At 49.5% G+C, this 19600-nt stretch overlaps 1 protein-coding gene across 1 annotated transcript; it reads right to left on the reverse strand.

Moving 5' to 3' along the window:
• Positions 1-12385: 12385 nt before the first annotated feature.
• FOXF1 (forkhead box F1) lies at positions 12386-18137 on the reverse strand. The gene is made up of 2 exons (XM_067539964.1): positions 17051-18137; positions 12386-13565 (listed from the first exon to the last, which is right to left on the reverse strand). Exons 1-2 carry the CDS (start codon positions 18135-18137, stop codon positions 13405-13407), a joined length of 1248 nt encoding a protein of 415 aa, XP_067396065.1. The 3' UTR covers positions 12386-13404.
• Positions 18138-19600: the final 1463 nt, after the last annotated feature.

The raw sequence follows: 19600 nt of genomic DNA on the forward strand, positions 1-19600 counted from the left end.
TTTCCTAATGATTCCCAACATTCTGTTAGCTTTTTTGACGGCCACTGCCCATTGAGTAGATTATTTCAGAGAACGATTCACAATGGCTCCAAGATCTCTTTCTTGCACGGTAACAGAGAATTTAGACCCCCATCATTTTATATCAACAATTAGGATTATGTTTTCCAATGTGCATTACTTTGCATTTATCAACATTGAATTTCATCTGCCATTTTCTTGCTCAGTCACCCAGTTTTGCGAGATCCTTTCTGCTTTGGACTTAACTATCTTGAGTAGTTTTGTATCATCTGCAGATTTTGCCACCTCACTGTTTACCCCTTTTTCCAGATCATTTGTGAATATGTTGAAAAGTACAGTTCCCAGTACAGACCCTTGGGGGACCCCACTATTTCTCTCTCTCCACTCTGAAACCTGACTATTTATTCCTACGTTTTGTTTCCTATCTTTTAACCAGTTACTGATCCAGAAGAGAACCTTCCCTCTTATCCCCTGACCTCTTACTTTGCTTAAGAGCCTTTGGGATCTTGTCAAAGGCTTTTGGAAAATCTCAGTATACTATGTCCACTGGATCACCCTTGTCCACAGGCTTGTTGACCCCTCAAATAATTCTAGTAGTTACAATAAATGACTAATTTCCAAGAATGATCCCCCCCAGTTTTATCTATATTGGTGGGAGAAATGCTGAGGGTTGTTTTCATGGGGAATTATTCCAAAATAGCTATTCCTGATTGATTAACTTCAGGTGTGGATGTTCTTATTCTTGAACACGAGTGCCTTATTCTGAATTAGCTTAATCCACTTTAGAAGTGGATTCAGTCAATGTGGAATAAGGCACTCTAATTCCTTGTGTGGATACTTGATTCTGGTATAAATCAGGAATAGCTATTTGGCTTTAAATTCACACCCTACCTTCCTCTGAATTAAATTCTCAGTGCAGACAAGTCGTGATGGAAGCCTGGTAGCAAAAGAACTGAGTCTCTTGCAGAGTCATGAGATGTTAGACCGTTGCCACGCTGGAGCTGATTTTCTTTGGTTGAACAGTATTAGACAGAGCAGGATGTGTGGCCCTACAATATGAGGCAGTGTTGTAATCTGCTAACAATCAGAGCCAGGTGGCAAGTTGCCATTCAGTGCCAAAACCATGTGAACATGAAAGTTTTCCTAGAGCCATCGATGGCCGCACAGCTTCAATCAGCAGAAAACAACAGAGAGTCAACATGGTGTATTGCTGTGAAAGCGTCAGTAACTGAGTGACAGAGGCAAGCATTAGAGACTGTTTCCACAGACCAAAAAAACAAAACCAGAAAAAAACCAGCCTCCTCATTACCTGGAAAGCCATGTAAACGCCGATCCTTTTCCATACAGGCAGACCTCCACGCAGCACCCCACCAACTTCATTGGGATTACTCCTGTGCCTGTTCCTTTAAAGCAGCTTGCTGTCTCAGGGCTTTAGCCTCTTATTACCAGAGCTTGGCAAAAAAATGGCGACAATATATCATGAGAAATTTTTGGCGAAAAAAATGTCAGCAAAATTCTTGAAAACAATTCAGCAGGGCTATGTTGCTGATGGGGGTTGGGGGAAAACAGCAAATGTTTTTTTCCTATTAACTTTTTTTATCAAAATCTCCAGAGTTTGGAACACTTTTGACCATATCTTCACTGAAAACCACAGTGGGGAGAGAGATCTTTTGTGAGGGTTTTCTTTTCTCTCCTGCGATTTCTCTAATTCAAATTCTTTACCAAGAACAGTCTAAGATCCGTTTCAGTGGAGGAAACATTTGTGTCTAACCGTTTGAAACCTACGCTGGTTAATAAAGCATATACAGCACCCTGCAAAACTTACGCTCTGTAAGATTTGATTTCCTCATTGCCACCTGCAGAAGATAATCATCCCAACTGATAAGTGAGTCACTTCCCATCATTTCAGCTATATTGTTCTTGCTGTCTATTATAAATGATACAAGTCCCTATTTCTTTCCCATCCTTACATAGGTAAAGAACTCAGTGCTTTTCAGTTTTCAATCTTCAAAGCACTTCAGAAATGTTTAGAGTCACATATCCTGCCATTGTGCTGTGCATGGGCATCTCACTGAAGTCAATAGGAGAAATGATTGCAGGATATGGCCTTAGCTAATTAATCTTCAGAGAGTTCCAATGAAGAGGAGCTGGGACACTAGATGGGGAGAGCGATGAGTTAGCACAGAGAATTCGTTCCCAGATGTCTGGTTGGAGGGTCTTGCCCACATGCTCAGGGTCAAATTGATTGTCATGTATAGGGTTGGGAAAGAATTTTCCTCCAGGTCAGATTGGCAGAGACCCTGGGGGATTTTCACCTTCCTCTTTCAACATGGGGCACAGGTCACTTGCTGGTCTGAACTAGAATAAATGGTGGATTCTCTGTAACTTGGTCTTTAAATCAAGAGCTGAGGACTTGAATAACTCAGCCAGAAGTTATGGGCCTATTACACAAGTGGGTGAGTGAGGTTCTGTGGCCTGCAGTGTTCAAGAGGTTGGACTAGATGAGCATGATGGTCACTTCTGGCCTTAAAGTCTTTATGCATTTTACAGATGGGAGAATTGAGGCACTAAGGCCTAGCTCCTCAAAGCCATTTAGGGGCCCAAATCCCAATAGGCATTGAGTTAGGTGCCTAAATAACTTTGAAGACTGGGCCCAAGAGCTCAAGTGGCTTAGCCAATGCTTTGGAAGAGCTGCAAATCAAGTCCTTCGTTTTCAGCCGAGCATTCATACCACGAGGTCACATCTTTTTCTCTCGATTATTTCTCCGTTCCTGCTGAGGAGGCCATTTCACTTATTTGTCAAACTGTAGTTGGGACTATTTCAGAACTTAAAATCATAAAATGCCCTACAGCCCTTCCTTTAAAAGCCATATGATCTGATTAGGTTGGTGTCCACCCCAACACAAAAAAAGTGTGTTTCTTCTCCGTGTGAAGCACATTGAGATCTACTGATGACAAATGCTATACAGGAGTTAGGTATTATTTTGTTTTATCTTCCAGGTATCTTAATTCAAAAAAAATGAAGCTCCTGGCTCACTTTATAAGGGTAAGAGCTAATCCTCATGCTCCTACCAGATTCCCATTTGGGTCCTTATATTACATTTCCTTAGCGTACAGTATTCTTCTCATCCTGGCCTATCTGATTAGGTAATGCTATTAATCAACCATGCCCTTTTGCCTGGCAGGTGGCAATGCCTCAATGATGGGCAAAGAGATTTGCTGGTGCAATTGGTAACCTATACAATGTGCTTTGAAATCCAGCAGGTATGAAAGTGGCTTTATCAATGGCAGAGGGGCATCATTTCAGTGACACTCTCACTACAGCATGTTAGAAGCTGTGGTCCTTGAACTTTTTAGTGTCATGGACATCTGCCCTCCCAGCTGCCCAGTCCTGAGCTCTCAGCGTTCCTGCTGAAACTATCATCTTGGTTACACTGCTAAGGAATATTAGGAGACCTCTAAGGAGACAACGTGGCAGTAAGCTCACTTCAATATAACAGCCGCAGCAGCTTGGTTTCTTCCCTCCATTTTGTGTATTGAGCTGTTTTATTTCCTGTTCCTATGGGCAGGGTTTTACATTGAACGGATTCAAAGCTCACCTCAGTGTCGGCAATCCCATAGCTCTGATGGCGCTGGGTCATCTGATAGCTTGACTGTAGTATTCTGTGCGTTTGCTCCCCTTCCAATTCTTGAGTCATCAGCGAATTTGAGCACAGTTGACTTTTCAACACCAAAGACAGATTAAGAGGAGCTGCATAGGATACAGACAGAGTTCAGGTGGTCCAAATAGCTTCTAGAAATCCTAAAATAGTGCTGAATTGGCATTCCTGCTTACCAGTTGTTTGACCACATGGAAGAACATGAGCACCAGCTGATCAGGGCTGGAGAACCCCAACTTTTGGTGCTGTGGTGTCCCTTACCTGTACGGCAACGACGCGCATTCTCTAAGAATGCGGCATGAGAAAGCCTGAGAGGAGAGATGCAGTCACTAAACAAACGGGCGAGAACATCTGTATTGCTGTTCATTAACGTTCAGAACTCCTTCGCTGTCACTCCATAGTGATTTTGAACAGTCTGCTCGGCTGATTAGTTTAATCTTTTAAAGGAGATTAACTCTCGCATTTTAAACTCGCGATCACATTTTCAGAGGGTTTCCAGTAATTTGTGCTGTTTAGGCTCCAGAATGTAATGTTTTCATCTGCTGCAGGAAGTGATTACTCAGGCAGTTGATATATGGGGTCATTTCTTTACAAGCATACATAAATACAATTGTAGTAGCAATTCTCATTATGCATGAACTCCTGGTGCCACAGGTTCCTTCCAAACTTCCCAGGCTCCTTGACATCTTGCTTTCCCAGGTATGTTTGCTTATTTTTTCAGTAATTAGCATGAAGCCATGCGGTGCAATGAAATTTCAGCTTCTGCTAACTTAGGCCCAGAGAATGTAGAAGTAGATACAGCCATAAGTCTGATCTCATTGACAAAGTTATAAGCAAGGAAATAACCCCAGGGATGTCCATGAGGTTACACCAATGTAAAAGTGGCCTGTGATATACAGGAAGTCAGATTAGCTATTCTAATGGTCCCTTTTGGGTTTAAACCTCTATGGGTATGTCTACACTGCAGTGTAAACCCAAGGTTTGAATTCAGGCTCAAACCTAAACCGCTTTCTGTCTACACACAAATCATGCTAACCCAGGACTTGGACCGAGGGTCCCAGGACCCCACAGGCATGGAAGGTCTGAGCCTCAGACAAGTCAGGGTCCAGGGTTCAAGACCTATTGCTCTGCAGTATAAATACAGCCCCACTGGACTCATGGTCTGAGAGTCTGCCAAAAGTATTTCATAATCCCATGGGCCAATTTTCTTTGTCCTCCAGACAGTCGAATTTGGTGGACAGTCAGGTTTTCCCACACTGCACCTCGAACAAAGGGCTAGGGTAGCCATAATTTGAGATGGCACAAGGACATCTGGAATATGGGTGGTTGGACTCAGGCCTTCGTAATGCAGTGTAGGCCCAGCTTGGGTCCCAGGGTTGAACAATTCCTAACCTGGGGTTGCAAATGAGTGTAGATACTCAAACCCCAAGTTAGCAAACCCAGGGTCTACTAACTTGAGTCCTACTAATCCCGGGCTTACATTGCAGTGTAGACATCAGGCCTTCAGTGGGTGGTTCTTTCAGGAGCATGCTGTATTGTTCCAAGATCAAAGGAAAAATAACTTGGGTCTGAGACTGTTTGTTGTGTGTTGGTTGCTTGTTGTGTGTTGGTACAATGTCAGCTCAAAGGGGTCTTGAACCGGATTGGGACCACTACATGCAACAACAATACAAATCATACTAATCGTCTTTACTGTTAGCTGCCTTCCTCCTGGAGAACATTCTGCGTGTTATACTTCCTTATTGATCTGGGTGAACCATTTGCAGTGCATAGTTAATTTTAAAATAATCAATCAATCAATCAAGGCCTCCTCTGCGTATCACAAATTGAATAAAAATCAAGTGCTCTTCACAAACATGTATTCATTCCTCTAGCCTATCCAGTGAATGGTTTATCTCAGCAGTTCCCAACCTGTGACCCGGGGGCCAAAAGTGGCCCGGGGGGGCTTTCAAAGTGGCCCGCCGCTCCCCTCCCACTGGCTGCAGAAGGGAGCTGCTGCGTAAGGACCCAGTTGGAGCATGTGGCCGCGGGGCTACTAGACCAGTGGAGGCTCATTGCTGCAGCCAAGGGGATGGGAAATCAATGCTTCCCTCCCCCTGGCTGTAGCAGGGAGCATGGCAAAGCGCTTCTCCTGGGTCCCTAGGTGCTGTGGTCCCTGCTGGAGCCAGAGGGAGGGGAGCACTGATCTCCCATCCCCCTGACTGCAGAAGGGATTCACTGCCTAGGGACCCAGGTAGAGGGCACAGGCTACAGGATGCGTGTGGTTTCCCTGCTGCAGCCAGGGAGACGGGAGATCAGCGAGGAGGCGCCTCCTCGCTGATCTCCTTCCATCTGGCTGCAGTGGGGGGGCTGCTGGCGGAGAGCGGTGGCCCTTCACCGTTGTAAAAATTTTGGCTTGAGGGCCACAGATACAAACGTGGGGAACCACTTGTTTACGTGAACAATGTCATCCAATGAATCGCTCACAAATTATTAACCCTCACTGGTACCCTGAGCATTTGTTACTCGTAATTCGTTATCCATGTTGTATGCATGGTCTCCTAGCGCACATATTATTGTTTCTTGTCCCTGATGATGACTCCCCAATCCACAGACGTTTTACCACAACTGTGCAAACATTTCTGCTCTGTAGCGCATCCTCTGTCTGCAAACATTTTTGCTAGCAAAACTCCAGGCAGACAAATATGCATGGAAGAAAGACATCTCAAGCAACATTTTTCAAAAGCATCCAGCAACCAGCACCTCAACGGTATTCAGGTGCCTAATTCTCATTGATTTCATTGGTGCCCTTATGGAACTGGGCCTATGTGACTTAGGAGCACAAATACCATTTTCAAAAGTAACTGGTTCGTAGGAGCTCAGCTCTCATTGAAGGTCAATGGAATTTAGGCTTCTAAGCAATAAATCGCTTTTGAAAATGGAACGTAGGTGTGTCTCTTAGAGCCTTTTTAAAAGTTTACCTCTTAGCTAAGATTTCCCACTGTGGCTAACATAATTTTAGCTCCGCTAATAGTAATGCTAGAATATAGACGAGGGCCAGTCAAGAAGAGGCAGTTGTATTCCCGTGAAAAATGTCAAACGAACGGGTTTCATTTGAGATTCTTTTTCACACACATTTTTAGGATTTTTTTTTAATGACAAATCTGAAACAAACAAAAAAACCCTTTGATTGTCAAACACCAAAATGAGACAAGTGTTTCAATCCAAAACCAAACTGAGGAAAATGAATTGCATTTCCATTTTTGGGGGGGAGGAAAGGGTGGAAAAATGGAAAGTGTCATCAAAATTGAACGGAGTTTTTGCGGAACATTTTGCTTTTAATGCATTGTTGATGGGAAAAAATGGTGGGGGAAAACTTTTAAAAATCTGGACAAGGAGTTGACTTGTTTACTGACGCTGAGAGGAGACAAGGTGGGTGAAAGCGTCTTATCTCTCACCAACGAACGTTGGGCCACTCAAAGATACCTCACCCACCGTGTGTCCCTAATATCCCGGGAACAACCACCACACTGCGTAGGACTCTGAGCTAGTGTTTAAAACTCCAGGGACTCCTGTGGAGGCCTGTTAACATTGCTACCCCCTCCTGTCGCTGTGGGGACACCCTGAAAGATTACCAAGCATCTCTGAGGCCGAGCCATGGTTTGCATTTGCACTATTCCGCCTGCTCTACGCCTTGGCCTTTTGCTACGTTGTGTGCTGGGCTCTCTTGCCAATGTAGGCTAGCCAGTGTGAGGGAGTGGACAACAGGCTACCACGCTCACAGGCGCTCCCAGCGAGTTCCTTTTCCCCATTGCCGTAGCCCTGAAGGACTGCACCCCAAGAGGGCGGCAGATGGCGCTATCGCCGTGTTAAAGGGCTCTGTTGGCAGGCGGCTTAGCCATTTAACCCCTGCCTCGCCGCAGATTCGTTCTGCTGCTGAAATTTTACTCGCTTTTAGCTCTGCTGCTCCCTTTTTCTCCTTGGAGCTATACCCCTCTAAGCCCCATGAAGTCCTTTGAAATCATGTTGGGGTTGGCCATGCTTTGAGCAGGGGGTTGGCCTAGGTGACCTCCTGCAGTCCGGTCCACAACCCTCATCTTCTGTGTGCTATCTTATTTTCTTAATTGACAGACAATTGCAGCACCTCCTTTCCAAGGGGCATGCCTCACAGTGGCAATGACTGGCTGGAAATCAAGCCATCAGACTTGCCCATTGAGGCCTCAAGAGGAACCAGGCCATGCAGCAAAGCGGGGCTCTAAATACATAACATCATCCCAAGACATAGGTCAAGAAGACATTTTGAGCCTCTTTCTTACCCTGTTTATTAAGTGCTCGTCTTCACTGGAGATTTAACTCGCTGTTTGTCTCCATTATTCCTGGGAACTTGCCCCTTTTCAAACTCAGCCCTGCTCTGAGACCAAGAGGGGGATGACCAGGATTTTTGCTAACAGGAGGTGATTTCCCATTCCTCTGCTGCACAGCTTGGGAGAAGCGTATCCCCAACAGGAGAAGAGCTGGACATGACCCGTTAGAGTATATTCTTGGCATCAAAGTCGTGGGCTCACCTTCAATGAGCTATAAACAGACTCACCAGGGCAGCCCTCACCAGGCAGAACCTCTGCTCGGTGAAGAACATAGCGTGGGGGAATCCTTGCCCATTAATCTCTAGCTCAGGTGTCTCCCAAGTAGTACGGGTGGGCAGCCCTATGGATGTCTGGCTATTTCCAGGCAATCACCCAGTTCCGCAAAAGTATTTAGGAGCCTAGTGAAATGTACGGAAGCTAAATCTAAATAGCTTTGAGCATCTGGGCCTTAATGTGTTTGGTGTCTGCTCATATTTGGACACAGCTGATCATGCATGCACGCACGCCTCTAGGTCCCATAAAGGGCATAGATATTATCAAGGCACTCTTTTACTGTCTACTGGAACAACTCACACAAAGCTGCCCTGGTGCAGGACCAGGGCCCAAGGAAGTAGCAGCCTCCAGGGGCTTATCTTTTTCTCCCTGGCTGTAGGTGTATGACATGGAGAGCTGCCTGGCTGTTTAGACTGCGCTCACTGGGTTGAGGAATATGTGGCGTCCCTGGTATGTGGTGGTTCTGTTTTTCCAGGTTTCCAAAAAAAAAAAATTAACCGTGCAAAACTTTCCTGTGGAATGGACTGCAGGCCTCTGGGAGGCCGGGCCTGCGGCCTGCAAGGTGCGTTCCCTCTCCTTCCACGCCACCCTGAGCCCAGACTTTCCAGGGATTTATTGTGTACACAAAAGGCAAGCCTGAAATGAAGCTGAAGGCTGCAAATGAATCTTGGGGAAGATAAGGAGACTTCAAGGAAAAGAACCATTTGGTGGCGTTTGAACTTCTAACCTCGGAACCTTTATCTGGGCACCTAGTAAAGATGTTTGCTTCAGAAGCAAAATCCCTGATCCTAGGTTCTGTGTTAACTACATAGCCCAGTTCTAGCAGGACAATGCCATCGCTAGATAGCTATATCTGTTTAGGGCCCAGCTGTCTTCTGAAGCTATATAATCTGTTTTAAACTGCTGCTAAAAATCCACAGAGGTTCAAGGGCTGCAGAAATAAGAGGCATAGCTATGCCAGTGTGCAGCCCTGTGGATTAATTTGGGGGAGATAACTGCAGAAATAGCAAGAGAGAAATGCAGTAAGGAGAGCCTGTAATGCATGGACCTCTAATGCAGAAATACACACACACACACACACACACACCCCTCATTTCTGCCACACACACACAGGCCTGGAGCTCTGACATTGGGGGCTGTGTCCCTCAACCGGTAGCTTGCAGGTGAAAGGTTCCGCCCCGGCGGAGCGGGGCTTTAAAGACAAGCCCTACCGCTCCACGGTACCAGGCTCAGCCTGCCGGCAGCGTCCCTGCCTATGCCAGGGATGGTGTCGGACCCACACGCGCAGTCCGCATCTTCCCCACCCGCGGGCCCGAGCTGTTCTTCTGGGAAAGCCAGAGGCTTGTTTGGTTCCAATTCCTTCCCACTCACCCTGCGCCGCATCTGGCTCCCTCAGAGCACGAGCTTTATTTGGCCAGGCCGCGGAGGTTGGTGGCAACTTATTGTAGCAGAGGCTTTGTAAAGCAGAAAATGCTTGGGCTTGCCCGCTGCACCATTGCACCGATAACAGATCTACCCTAGCGACCCGTGGGCCGTGTACGTCGGTAGCCAGCACAGGTGTAGTGGGGCATTGGAAAGAAACACGCAAACCAGTTGCATTTAACTCCGAAGCCTCCTGCAAATACCTACATTACATAGCTGGGGGGACAGCTTTGCTTTCCAACCTGCCTGCGCCTTTTGCTTCCAGGGTCCGATCCCGGTCCGCTCCCACCCCCATCCTGCCTGAAATGGAACCTGAAGAAGCTGGACCGGTGCAGAGAACGAATTAGGTTGTTTTGGAACCAATGCATGTGGGGCTCTCGGTGCTGTTCGCACGGCTGAGCCAAGAAAGGCTCTTTTAATTCTGTTGGTGTCCATTTAAAAAAATCAGCGCCGTATCTGGTCATTTACAGTTTATAAAAACGCCTGGGAAGTGTCTCTAGCAGCAGGAGCAAAGGGCTAGGCAAACGTTAATGAGACAGTACAACGCAGCGCAGGGAGGCAAATCACTCGGGAGGCGGCTGTGCAAAGCAAACACAATTTGCATAGCAGAGGCGCTGTCCTTTGACTGCTGTTTATGCCTTTGGGCCATACCCTACAAGCTTCCTGACCAGTGGCTGCTTCGCTGTTTGCTTTGCAATTGCTGGGTTTGAGGGCCAGGTTTGGATTTTTTAGAGGGGAGGGGTCGTTACGGAGGCGAGGATTTCCTGAGGATTTTGTTTGTCAGGCGTTTCTCTGCCTGCGGATCTGATTTTTCTTTTTATTTCTCCACTATTGCTTTTTGCAGTGAAAATGCAATGACATGAATGCAAATACCAATGCATTTGTTTGTACTGAATTTGCATTTCACGTTGCATTTCCTTCTATTATTTCCAATGGGGAAGGAGGGTTTGTTGTCGTTTGGTTTGTTTGGTTTTGGTCTCTACTCTGAACTAACAGCCCCTTCAGATCATGCGCCTGTCGCTTCATTGAATTCACCCCGAATTACCAAAGAGAGACGCAGAGTCCCTGGCTTTCCCAGTCTGCCTTCTCTTCAGAGGCAGCAGCTTGCGCCATTAATTGCGCTAGTCGGGTTTATCGATAATTTCAATGTAACCGAGCCCCAAATAAATTACCCCCACTCCCAAAACGTCACGTTTGAAAAGAACCAGCTTCAGGAGATGTGTCTCTCCAGAGCGAGTGGACTGCGGTGGGTCTGGAGAGATCAGACCAAAGAGAGAAGGCGTGTTATAAACGTAAAGCGAGTTAATTGCAAGTCATTCATTAAGGGCTTGATCCCAAACCCATTAAGTCAGTCGGCTGGGGCTCTGCTCCTAAGAAAGAAAAGAGATAGCATTTGATTTAGCGCACCGCTGGCCAGGACCAATATCTGGCTATTTCGCCCCTCCATTATCTTCAGCTAATCCCAACATATGTTTTAAAAATACACTCGTTTGGTGCGTTATAATACGAAAAGCAGGCTTCAGTTTTGGCAGCTACAAATCCCCCTGTATAAACGGGAACAGAGAAAGGAACGCCTTGAATTATATGTACCTTCATTAGCTCGAAATTCCTTCGAAAAGAAAGACTGTCAAAAAATCGTATTTCAGCTTCATCTTGCAAAAATCGCCTCCAGGTATTTTTCAAATGATTATTTTAAATATTTCTTCAAAGCAGGGGGCTAGAAGTTAGACTGGGATCAAGGACTTGTTAGAAGCAGAGGCCAAGAACAATAGCAGCTCCTTTCAAATTTGCACTGAAATGTGAAATTGTTAAAGAAAAGAAAAGGTGAAGATAGTCCAATAAATTATCCTGAAGGCAGGGATAAAAGCTATGGCCATGTGAAGAGGGGGAAGATCTCGTGGCAAATATGGGGTGCTAGCGTGCCTTCCTTGCTCACCATGACAGCCCACTGACACCCCAACATTGGCTGAACAAATAATGCACAGCTGGGCCCTGTATAGGCTGATCCAAAGCCTAGGGTTGTCATAGACCTTGGATCCGCGTTCAATGTCCCCCGGGGAGGCGTCACAGACTCTTGACATGTCACTAGATGCATTACACCGCAGGCTGGTTTATTTGCTGTTTATACAATTGTGAAGACCATGTACAAATAACATACAGGTTTTATTTTGGTTCTTTTTTTTCTTTTTTTTAGGACAAAAGTACACAAGGGGGGGGCAAAAAAAATCATAATTACAATTTAATACAGTGCAGAAGAAAATTAAAATAGGTGTCATCAAACTGTACAAAGGCAGGCCAAAAAAAGGGGGGGGGAAGGGCGGAGGAAATAGTCCTTCATTATATATATATTTCTATAAAACATATGGAGGATTGTCTTTACACGCAGATCAGAACATTTTAAAAATGTACAATGGATAGCTAAAAACAAAATATCTAGACGGCAAATATTGCCAACAAAGTTACACCACTTTAATACTGATCCACTGAGGCTACTGGTGTCGCGATTCTTAGCCCCCCAAAAAAGGAAAATAAATAACAGGATGAGCCTTGCTATTTTTTTTTTCAAAGTGCCTTATTCTCTCTGCATAGGGTCTGATCCTGCAGTCAAATAACTCTCTCCGGGCGATTTTACCCAGGGGGGGTTGCCAGCAAATATATATATATATATATATATATATATATATATTTCTCTAAAGCTGGGGATAGAATTGAGACGGGGATAGTCAATGGGAGGGATTTTTTGGTATTGCTGCCCTAACTGAGACGCCTACCCCCATTTCCTCATGAGTTCAGTCCTTAGTGTATAGCGCTGATTGGCACCTCCCTCGTCCAACAGGCACCGGCAACTATACAGCAGAATTTGGAGAATAGGCTGCAAATGCGCGTTCAGGTGAGAAGAAGGCAGGTGGGGTTCGATTCTGCACGCCTTGGCAAAACTCCCATTGGTTGGCTGGTGCAGGACAGTCCGCCCACACCAGTACAGAGGTGATGGGGAATAACACAGGCACATAGAGGAATTATTTTCCCTTTTCATTTTTTTTTTTTTAAGGCAGTGGGGTGTTGGAAGAGCCAGAAATCCCAGCTGTGTTCTGAAGACGTCTCCAACTTCCGCGCAATTCCTTAACCCACCAGCCTGTCCGTCCCAAAAGTTGTCCATTCTCCTTTCAAAGCTCCCGTTCTGTGCTAACCAAACCCGTCCCGAGCTCTTTCAGGGCGTTGGTTCCGGGTGGTGGTTTTTATTTGATTTATTTTTAACACTCAATTTTTTTAAAAAAGAAGGAAACAAAATACAATTTCTGGATTTGTTTTTTCTCTCCCCATCGATTAAAAAAAAAAAAATCAGAGCTCGATTTAGCCATTAAAAAGACAAGTGATTCTTGGAAACGTAATCATCTCACAGGCCCCGATCGATGCTACAAACGGCGGAAAGAGCCAGCACCCAGTGTTCACTTTACCCTTTCCGAAAAGGCATGCATCCTTGCTTCTTTAGCTTAGTGTTAATTCAGTTCAAAGGTTCCCAAACGTCATTTCCCTTCTCCGAAGGGCTTACATGCCTCCGGAGTATAATCAGTCTAGTCATGTGGATGTCTCGTCAGCACAGAGGGTCTTTTGGGAGGTCCCTTCCACACAGCAGGTTTTTCTTTGGGTCATGATTTGGGGTCCCCAAAAGGTGGCTTCTTCGCCTGGGCTCACATCACACATGGCTTGATGTCCTGGTATGTCACTTGCTGATGATAGTAAGATCCACTCCCCGCTGAATGCATTGAGGAAGAGGCCATGGCGTTGAAAGAGAAGACGAATTCTTTCCTGTCACACATGCTTGGAGACTGGGAATGATACCGCGGAATTCCTGCAAGAAATCAGGGATCACAGTTAAAATGAGTGGCCAGGGCAGTAATCCTAGACTGAAACAGCTGGAGGGGGAGGGAGGGTGTCTGTACAGTCACCCAGTGCTGGGGGGGATCTGGAGCAGGGTTTGCACTGCAGGGGTGGAATACAGACGCCTAGGCCATGGCCGCTGCATCATCCCAGGGGATTTTGTTGCGCACAAACAGGTGCTGGGATGGCGTCGATCTCTGCAGTCCTCACTCAGAGGAAATTCCCATTGACTTTAATGGGAGTTTGGCCCGAATGCGAATCGCAGGATGGGGCGGTATGTTTCCTGGCGGGCTAAGGAAGCAGCAGCATTTCTAAGATGTGTGTTTACATTCTGCGTCCTTGATGTACAGACCGTGGGGCCCGATGTACAGACTCCGTGGAAGTCAAGGGGGGGAAAGGCCCCTTCATTTCCAGTGGGACCTACAGGGCTCCTCAGCCCCTACTCCAAGGGCCCTAGCCTCCCTCCTGAGCTCTGACAACGCCCAGAACAAGAGTTGGCAGAGGTGCAAAGACGCCCAGAGGGTTTGGAGCAGAATTCCCAGCGGAATTCGCCTGAAACCTCCCAGAGATTTCCCCCAGTGGCACCAAAAGCAAAGCAACGCGGCAGTAAAGCCAGGCACGCCGATGGGAGCAGCGATGCTGCTAATAACATAGAATAAAACGGTTATAATCCATGCCGGCAGCGTTCACAACGACTCATTTCAACACCGAATAAATCAGCTCGGAACCGATTCCTTCCCGTCAACCGATTTTCTGCAAACCACATGCAAGTGCTCGCACGGGATGTCATTTTGACATGCTTGGCATTTAAAATATTGCATTTAAAACAAACAAACAAAAAAAAAACCCGAGTGTGTCTCTCCTGTTCGGAATAAATTATATTTGGCAGTTCATTTAGAACGATTAATCCGCTCTATTCCGATTATATTTTGCAGTTAATCGGAAATGGTGAATCTGGACTACTCGGCTAAGAGAGGCACTGCATTTTAGGCTCCTGACCAGTCTGTTTACACGTCTGAGGGGCTGACAGTGGCACCTGCCGGGCAGTGATGGGTGGGAAAGGACATCTGCCAGGGGTTGGCAAAGGCAGAACGACACAGACGTGCTCAATGTTCCGCGATTCCTGTCCACTCCTATTTCACGGTGTTCAGGAGTAACTCTCAATGTACACACAGGCCTGTGCGTTTCTCCAGGCCCGCATTTCAAAAGCCCAGATGGACTCAAAAAGGGCCCCCCTTTAAAAACTCAGTTCCCCCAAATAACAGCTGGTTAAAATGGCGAGAAAAATGCGAGCCACAGAGGCATCGGGGGTTTGGTTTTTGGTTTCCTGCGAAGAATACTTCAGAAGCGATTTTTTTTTTTTTTGTAAAGGCCGCTGAAGTTAATCGGTGTTGAAACCAGAGAGAGACAGGCCGCAGAGAAACCCTGACTTTAGCCCTGTTGAAACAGCAGCTCTGGGCTGTAGTTTACAAACTTTTCTGGCTATGCTTATGGCTGGGCCTGATACGACAGCGGAAAATAGGGTCGCGCCACTAGCCAAAACCCCTCGTCTGCCTACAAACGACATAGCTATAACCACCCGACCGCACGAAACGGCCACCGAAGTCGGAGTGGCTCCAGACACCCGAATTCATTTTGGGTGGGATGCGATTAACGCCGGATCTACCCGGTTAATTCAGATAGGGTTGCAATATTTCGGAAGAGTCTCCCCCTCTCCGGGGCCCCAGCTCACCCTCCCTTCACAACAGCGCACACGGGACCCGAACGCACCAACCTCCGCGCAGAAAAACAGGCCTTGGAAAAAAGAGATCCCGGCGGAACTGGTTTCCACGCCAGGCATGGAAGCCTGGCCCCGGGAATCAGTAGCACAAACCCCCCCGGACTGCAGTGGAGCCAGGATTTCACCCCCCGTCCCCTGGAACTGTGCAAATACAGAGCATCATCAGGCTTCCACCGCCGCCGGCAAAGGGAACCCCCGCAGCCTCCCGGGCCTGAGATAACCTCTTCCCGGAGCTTGTTCTTATCGGCCGCGGCCCTAACCCTCGCCACCCGCATGTTTTCTTTAAGCAAGCTCTCTCCGACCACAATCTCCCCTGGCTCCTTCCAGAAGCCACATTCCTGTCCCTCGGGGGTATCCACCGATCGCGGGACATTTCCCTGCAAATAATCGCCGGTCTCCCCCGCACAAGGACACGAGTGTGGTTGGTTGTGGGGGCGCTGGTTTAATTCACTCTAGCAAGGGAAAACTGGATCTCTCGGGACGAGGAGGTGCGGGGGGGGGATGCAGAACTCTAGATTACTTTACTTCGAGGCCATTTATCAGGAGTTCCCCAGACGAAGCAACCGCAGAGTTAAAAAGAGTTTTGCAAGCCGAGTTGTGCTCCGTTTGCAAAACCGACGGCATTTCACGGCGCTAATGTGCGGGATGGTGTGGATTTGACACTAACTAGTCAGCTCCACCGCGCTGCTTTGCAGAGCTGGGAGTCGATCGTTAATGTACAAAACCAGCAATTGTTGGTTGTGGGGGGGGAGGCGAAGAGATTGCAGAGAAATAACCAAAAGTTGGAGGAATCCAGTGAAAACCAGAGTGCACTAAAAAAAAGAGGGCTGGGGGCATGGTATCCTATTAGGGGCCTCGATTCCTAAATGAAATGTGAAACTAGACAGATAGAAACTAAAATATCACACCCACCCCTCCTTGTATTTACCGATCTAACTTCATTTTTAGAAATGACACACTGGAAATCTTCTTCTAAACCCCGCGAAAATTGTGTCACGGCTCTCACACGACAGCGGTGGGAGAAGAAGGGAGGCAGAGGCAGGGCGAACGCACATCTAGGCGTGTGTGGATGTTGTGTGCGCGCATCCCCATGTGTGTCCATGCATGTGACCGGGCGTGTGTGTGCGTGCATATGTCCATCTATGTGCATGCATGTGAGGGGGTGTTTTTGTGTGTGTGTGTGGGTGCATATGTCCATCCATGTGCATTCGTGTGAGGGTGCGTGTGTGCGTGCATACGTCCACATATGTCCATGCATGTGACATATGTCCATCTATGTCCAGGCATGTGATGGTGCGTGTTTGTGTGTGTGGGTGCATATGTCCATCCATGTGCATGCGAGGGGGTGTCTGTTTGCATATGTCCATCTATGTCCGTGCATGTGCGCGTGCAAATGTCCACATACGTCCCTGCATGTGACATATGTGCATCTATGTCCGTGCATGTGGGTGCCTGTGTCCGTGCATGGGAGGGAGGGGGTGTGTGTGCGCGCGTGCATGCCTGCGCACACGGGCACTTGCACGGCCTGTTGGGACGGTCCCCGCTCGGTCTGTGCAGAGGATCCCCGGCCCGGCGGGGGTGACAGCCGGTGCGCTGCGCGGACGCACGTGTGCGAGCGATGGCCCTGGCCGCGGGGGGGCCCACCTTCCCCTCCCCCCGGCCCCCCCTTTTTTTACCTTGCAGCTCGGCGGCGTTGTGGCTGTTCTGGTGCAGGTAGGGCTGGTCCAGCGAGTGCGCCGACAGGCCGGAGGAGAGCGGGTTGGCCGCCGCGTTGCAGGGCGAGAGGGGCTGCTGCTTGATGTAGGACGGCCCGTTGTTCAAGGCGGCCGAGGCCGAGGGGGCCCAGGCCGAGGCCGAGCCGGAGTAGACCGAGTGAGGCTCCATCACCCCGCCGCCGGCCAGCAGCGGGGAGGCCGGCACCGAGCCGTCGTGGTGCGCGTAGTCGGCTCCGGCCGAGCCGGCGCAGCTGCCCATGTAGGAGTGGCCGGCGCCGGCCGGCAGGTGAGGCACGGAGTGGCCGGCCAGCCCCATGCCGTCCACGTTGCCGCCCAGGTGGCCGTTCATCATCCCCAGCCCCCCTTCCAGCGAGAGGCTGTTGGGCGGGCAGGCCAGGCCGCCGGCCGAGCCCTGGAAGCTGTAGCCCTCCGGGGAGAGGGGGTTGAAGCCCAGGCCGTTCATCATGCCGTACATGGGCTTCAGCGCCTGGCATTTCCTCCTGAAGCCCCGCGGCCGGCGGCGGAAGGAGCCTTCCTCGAACATGAACTCGCTGGCCGGGTCGATGGTCCAGTAGTGGCCCTTGCCCGGCCGGCCCAGCCCCTTGGGCAGCTTGATGAAGCACTCGTTCAGCGAGAGGTTGTGGCGCACCGAGTTCTTCCAGCCCTGGTAGGAGCCGCGGAAGAAAGGGAAGCGGCTCTGCAGGAACTGGTAGATCTCGCTCAGCGTCAGGCGCTTGGAGGGCGAGCTCTGGATGGCCATGACGATCAGGGCGATGTAGGAGTAAGGCGGCTTCTCCGGCCGCCGGATGCCCGCGTTGCTCTTCTTGGCTTTGCCGCTGCCGGCCGCGGTGGCCGGGGCCGGGGCCGGGGGCGGCGGTGGGGCAGCGCTGCTGGCCGTGGAGGAGGCGGGCTCCATGGCCGAGCCCGGCTGCGGCGGCGGCGGCTTCTCCAGGGCGGAGGAGGAGGAGGACAGGAGGCCGGGGCAGCCGCCGTGCGCCGCCGGAGGAGGGGGCTGAGAGGAAACCGCCCGCTGCACCTCCGCTGTCATCGGCGGCGACGGCCCCAAACCGGCGCCAGCCCCGCTCCGCTCAGCCCTCCCCACCCCCCCACCGCCCCCCGCCCCCCGACTCCAGGCCAGGCTGCTGGGGGGCTTTACGGCTGGGCCCCCCCTTCCTCTCTCCCCTCCTCCTCTCTATCTACAGAGTGGGGAGGGCGGGTTAATTTCCAGCCGCAGCCTTGGCCCCCCCCTTTGGATAAACACACCCCTCCACCTGGCCCCCCTAAATCCGAGGATGAGCCGCCGAGGCGAAGGGGACCGGCAGCTTCCCGGGCGCAGAGGAGCCGAGCCCGCCCGGGATTGTTTGCTCCCCCCCCCCCCGCCCCCTTCCTCCTCCTCCCGGTCGGCTGCTGCCCTCGAGTTGTTTTGCAAGAGGCTGCCGAGTCCGCCGCCGCTGCCTCCCCGGCCCTCACTGCGGCCGCGGCTGCGAGCTGCTTTCCATAGCAGCGGGTCTGGATTCTGCCCCCGGCCGAGGCGATCGCCTTTAACTTTATCTCTTGTCAGCGGCGTCTGTCGGGTCTTGACAGTCAGACGTAAGAAGCCAGAGGAGTTCCCCGCCCCAACCAACTCCCCCACCTCCCCTTTTCTCCCCCCCCCCCCTTCCCGCAAGCTCAGCTCTGGTGGGCACTTAAAGGGACCTTTACACTCCCTCCAGCTGCTTTGCAACTGACTAACGGGCTCACTCCTTCCGCTATTGGGCGTCAAACCCTTTGCAGTACGTTCCCAGGTGGTCTGGGGGGGTGATCTGGGGGGAGGGATGCCGGGGGGAGGGGGGAAAGGAGAATATATATATATATATTTTGTATTTATTTTGCCTCAGAGGTAACAACAGTTTAAATCACTACATTTCCAGCTGGACTGCTCTGATTTTCCTCCCCATCGTTTCCAAAGGACGGTGAAGACGCTTGGCTTTGCACCGGGCAGTTTTCTAACATCCCACCGTCTCCATTCTGAAATCAGAACCCGGGGTGGTGGTGGTGGTGGTGGTGGGGAACTAAGAGAGAGACAATCTGCCTGCCTGATTTAAAAGCGACCAAAAAGGCAGGAGCAGCAGCTCAGGAAAACGAAAGTTCCCAGGCTGCTCGCCCGGAGCCCGACACACACACACACACACACACACACACACAGCTGTTTGCTGGCGGGCCGGTTGTACACAGCTCGGAGAAATGGGAACGCGGCTCACCCTGGAGCGCGAATCTGATTTCAGAGGCAACAGGGCTGAAGCTCGCCCACTTAAAAATCAAGTTTCTGATTTCTTTTGAAGATAGACAGGAACATGGGCAGGATGTTTATACAGCTCAATGTAAACAGCGTCTCAGGGGTTCTTCAATAAAAAGAAATCAGAAAGAAAACGCCGGGTACTTCGCCTTTCTGCGCCATATAAAATAGACCCTGACGCCTCTTTTGCTGCCGGTTTAGCTTGTTGTTGTTGTTGGTACACAAGTATGTGTTGA

The sequence above is a fragment of the Emydura macquarii genome, unplaced genomic scaffold (genome assembly GCF_026122565.2).
Source record: "Emydura macquarii macquarii isolate MOO-44397 ecotype Brisbane River unplaced genomic scaffold, CSIRO-AGI_Emac_v2 contig_561, whole genome shotgun sequence".
NCBI classification, from domain to species: Eukaryota; Metazoa; Chordata; order Testudines; family Chelidae; genus Emydura; species Emydura macquarii.

What these genes read in the sequence shown, in the direction of transcription:
- FOXF1 (XM_067539964.1), bottom strand. Translation starts at nt 18,137, where the DNA reads ATGACAGCGGAGGTGCAGCGGGCGGTTTCCTCTCAGCCCCCTCCTCCG. An exon ending in CAACGCCGCCGAGCTGCAAG is followed by an intron (nt 13,566 to 17,050) that starts GTAAAAAAAGGG and finishes GATTTCTTGCAG; the next exon opens with GAATTCCGCGGTATCATTCC.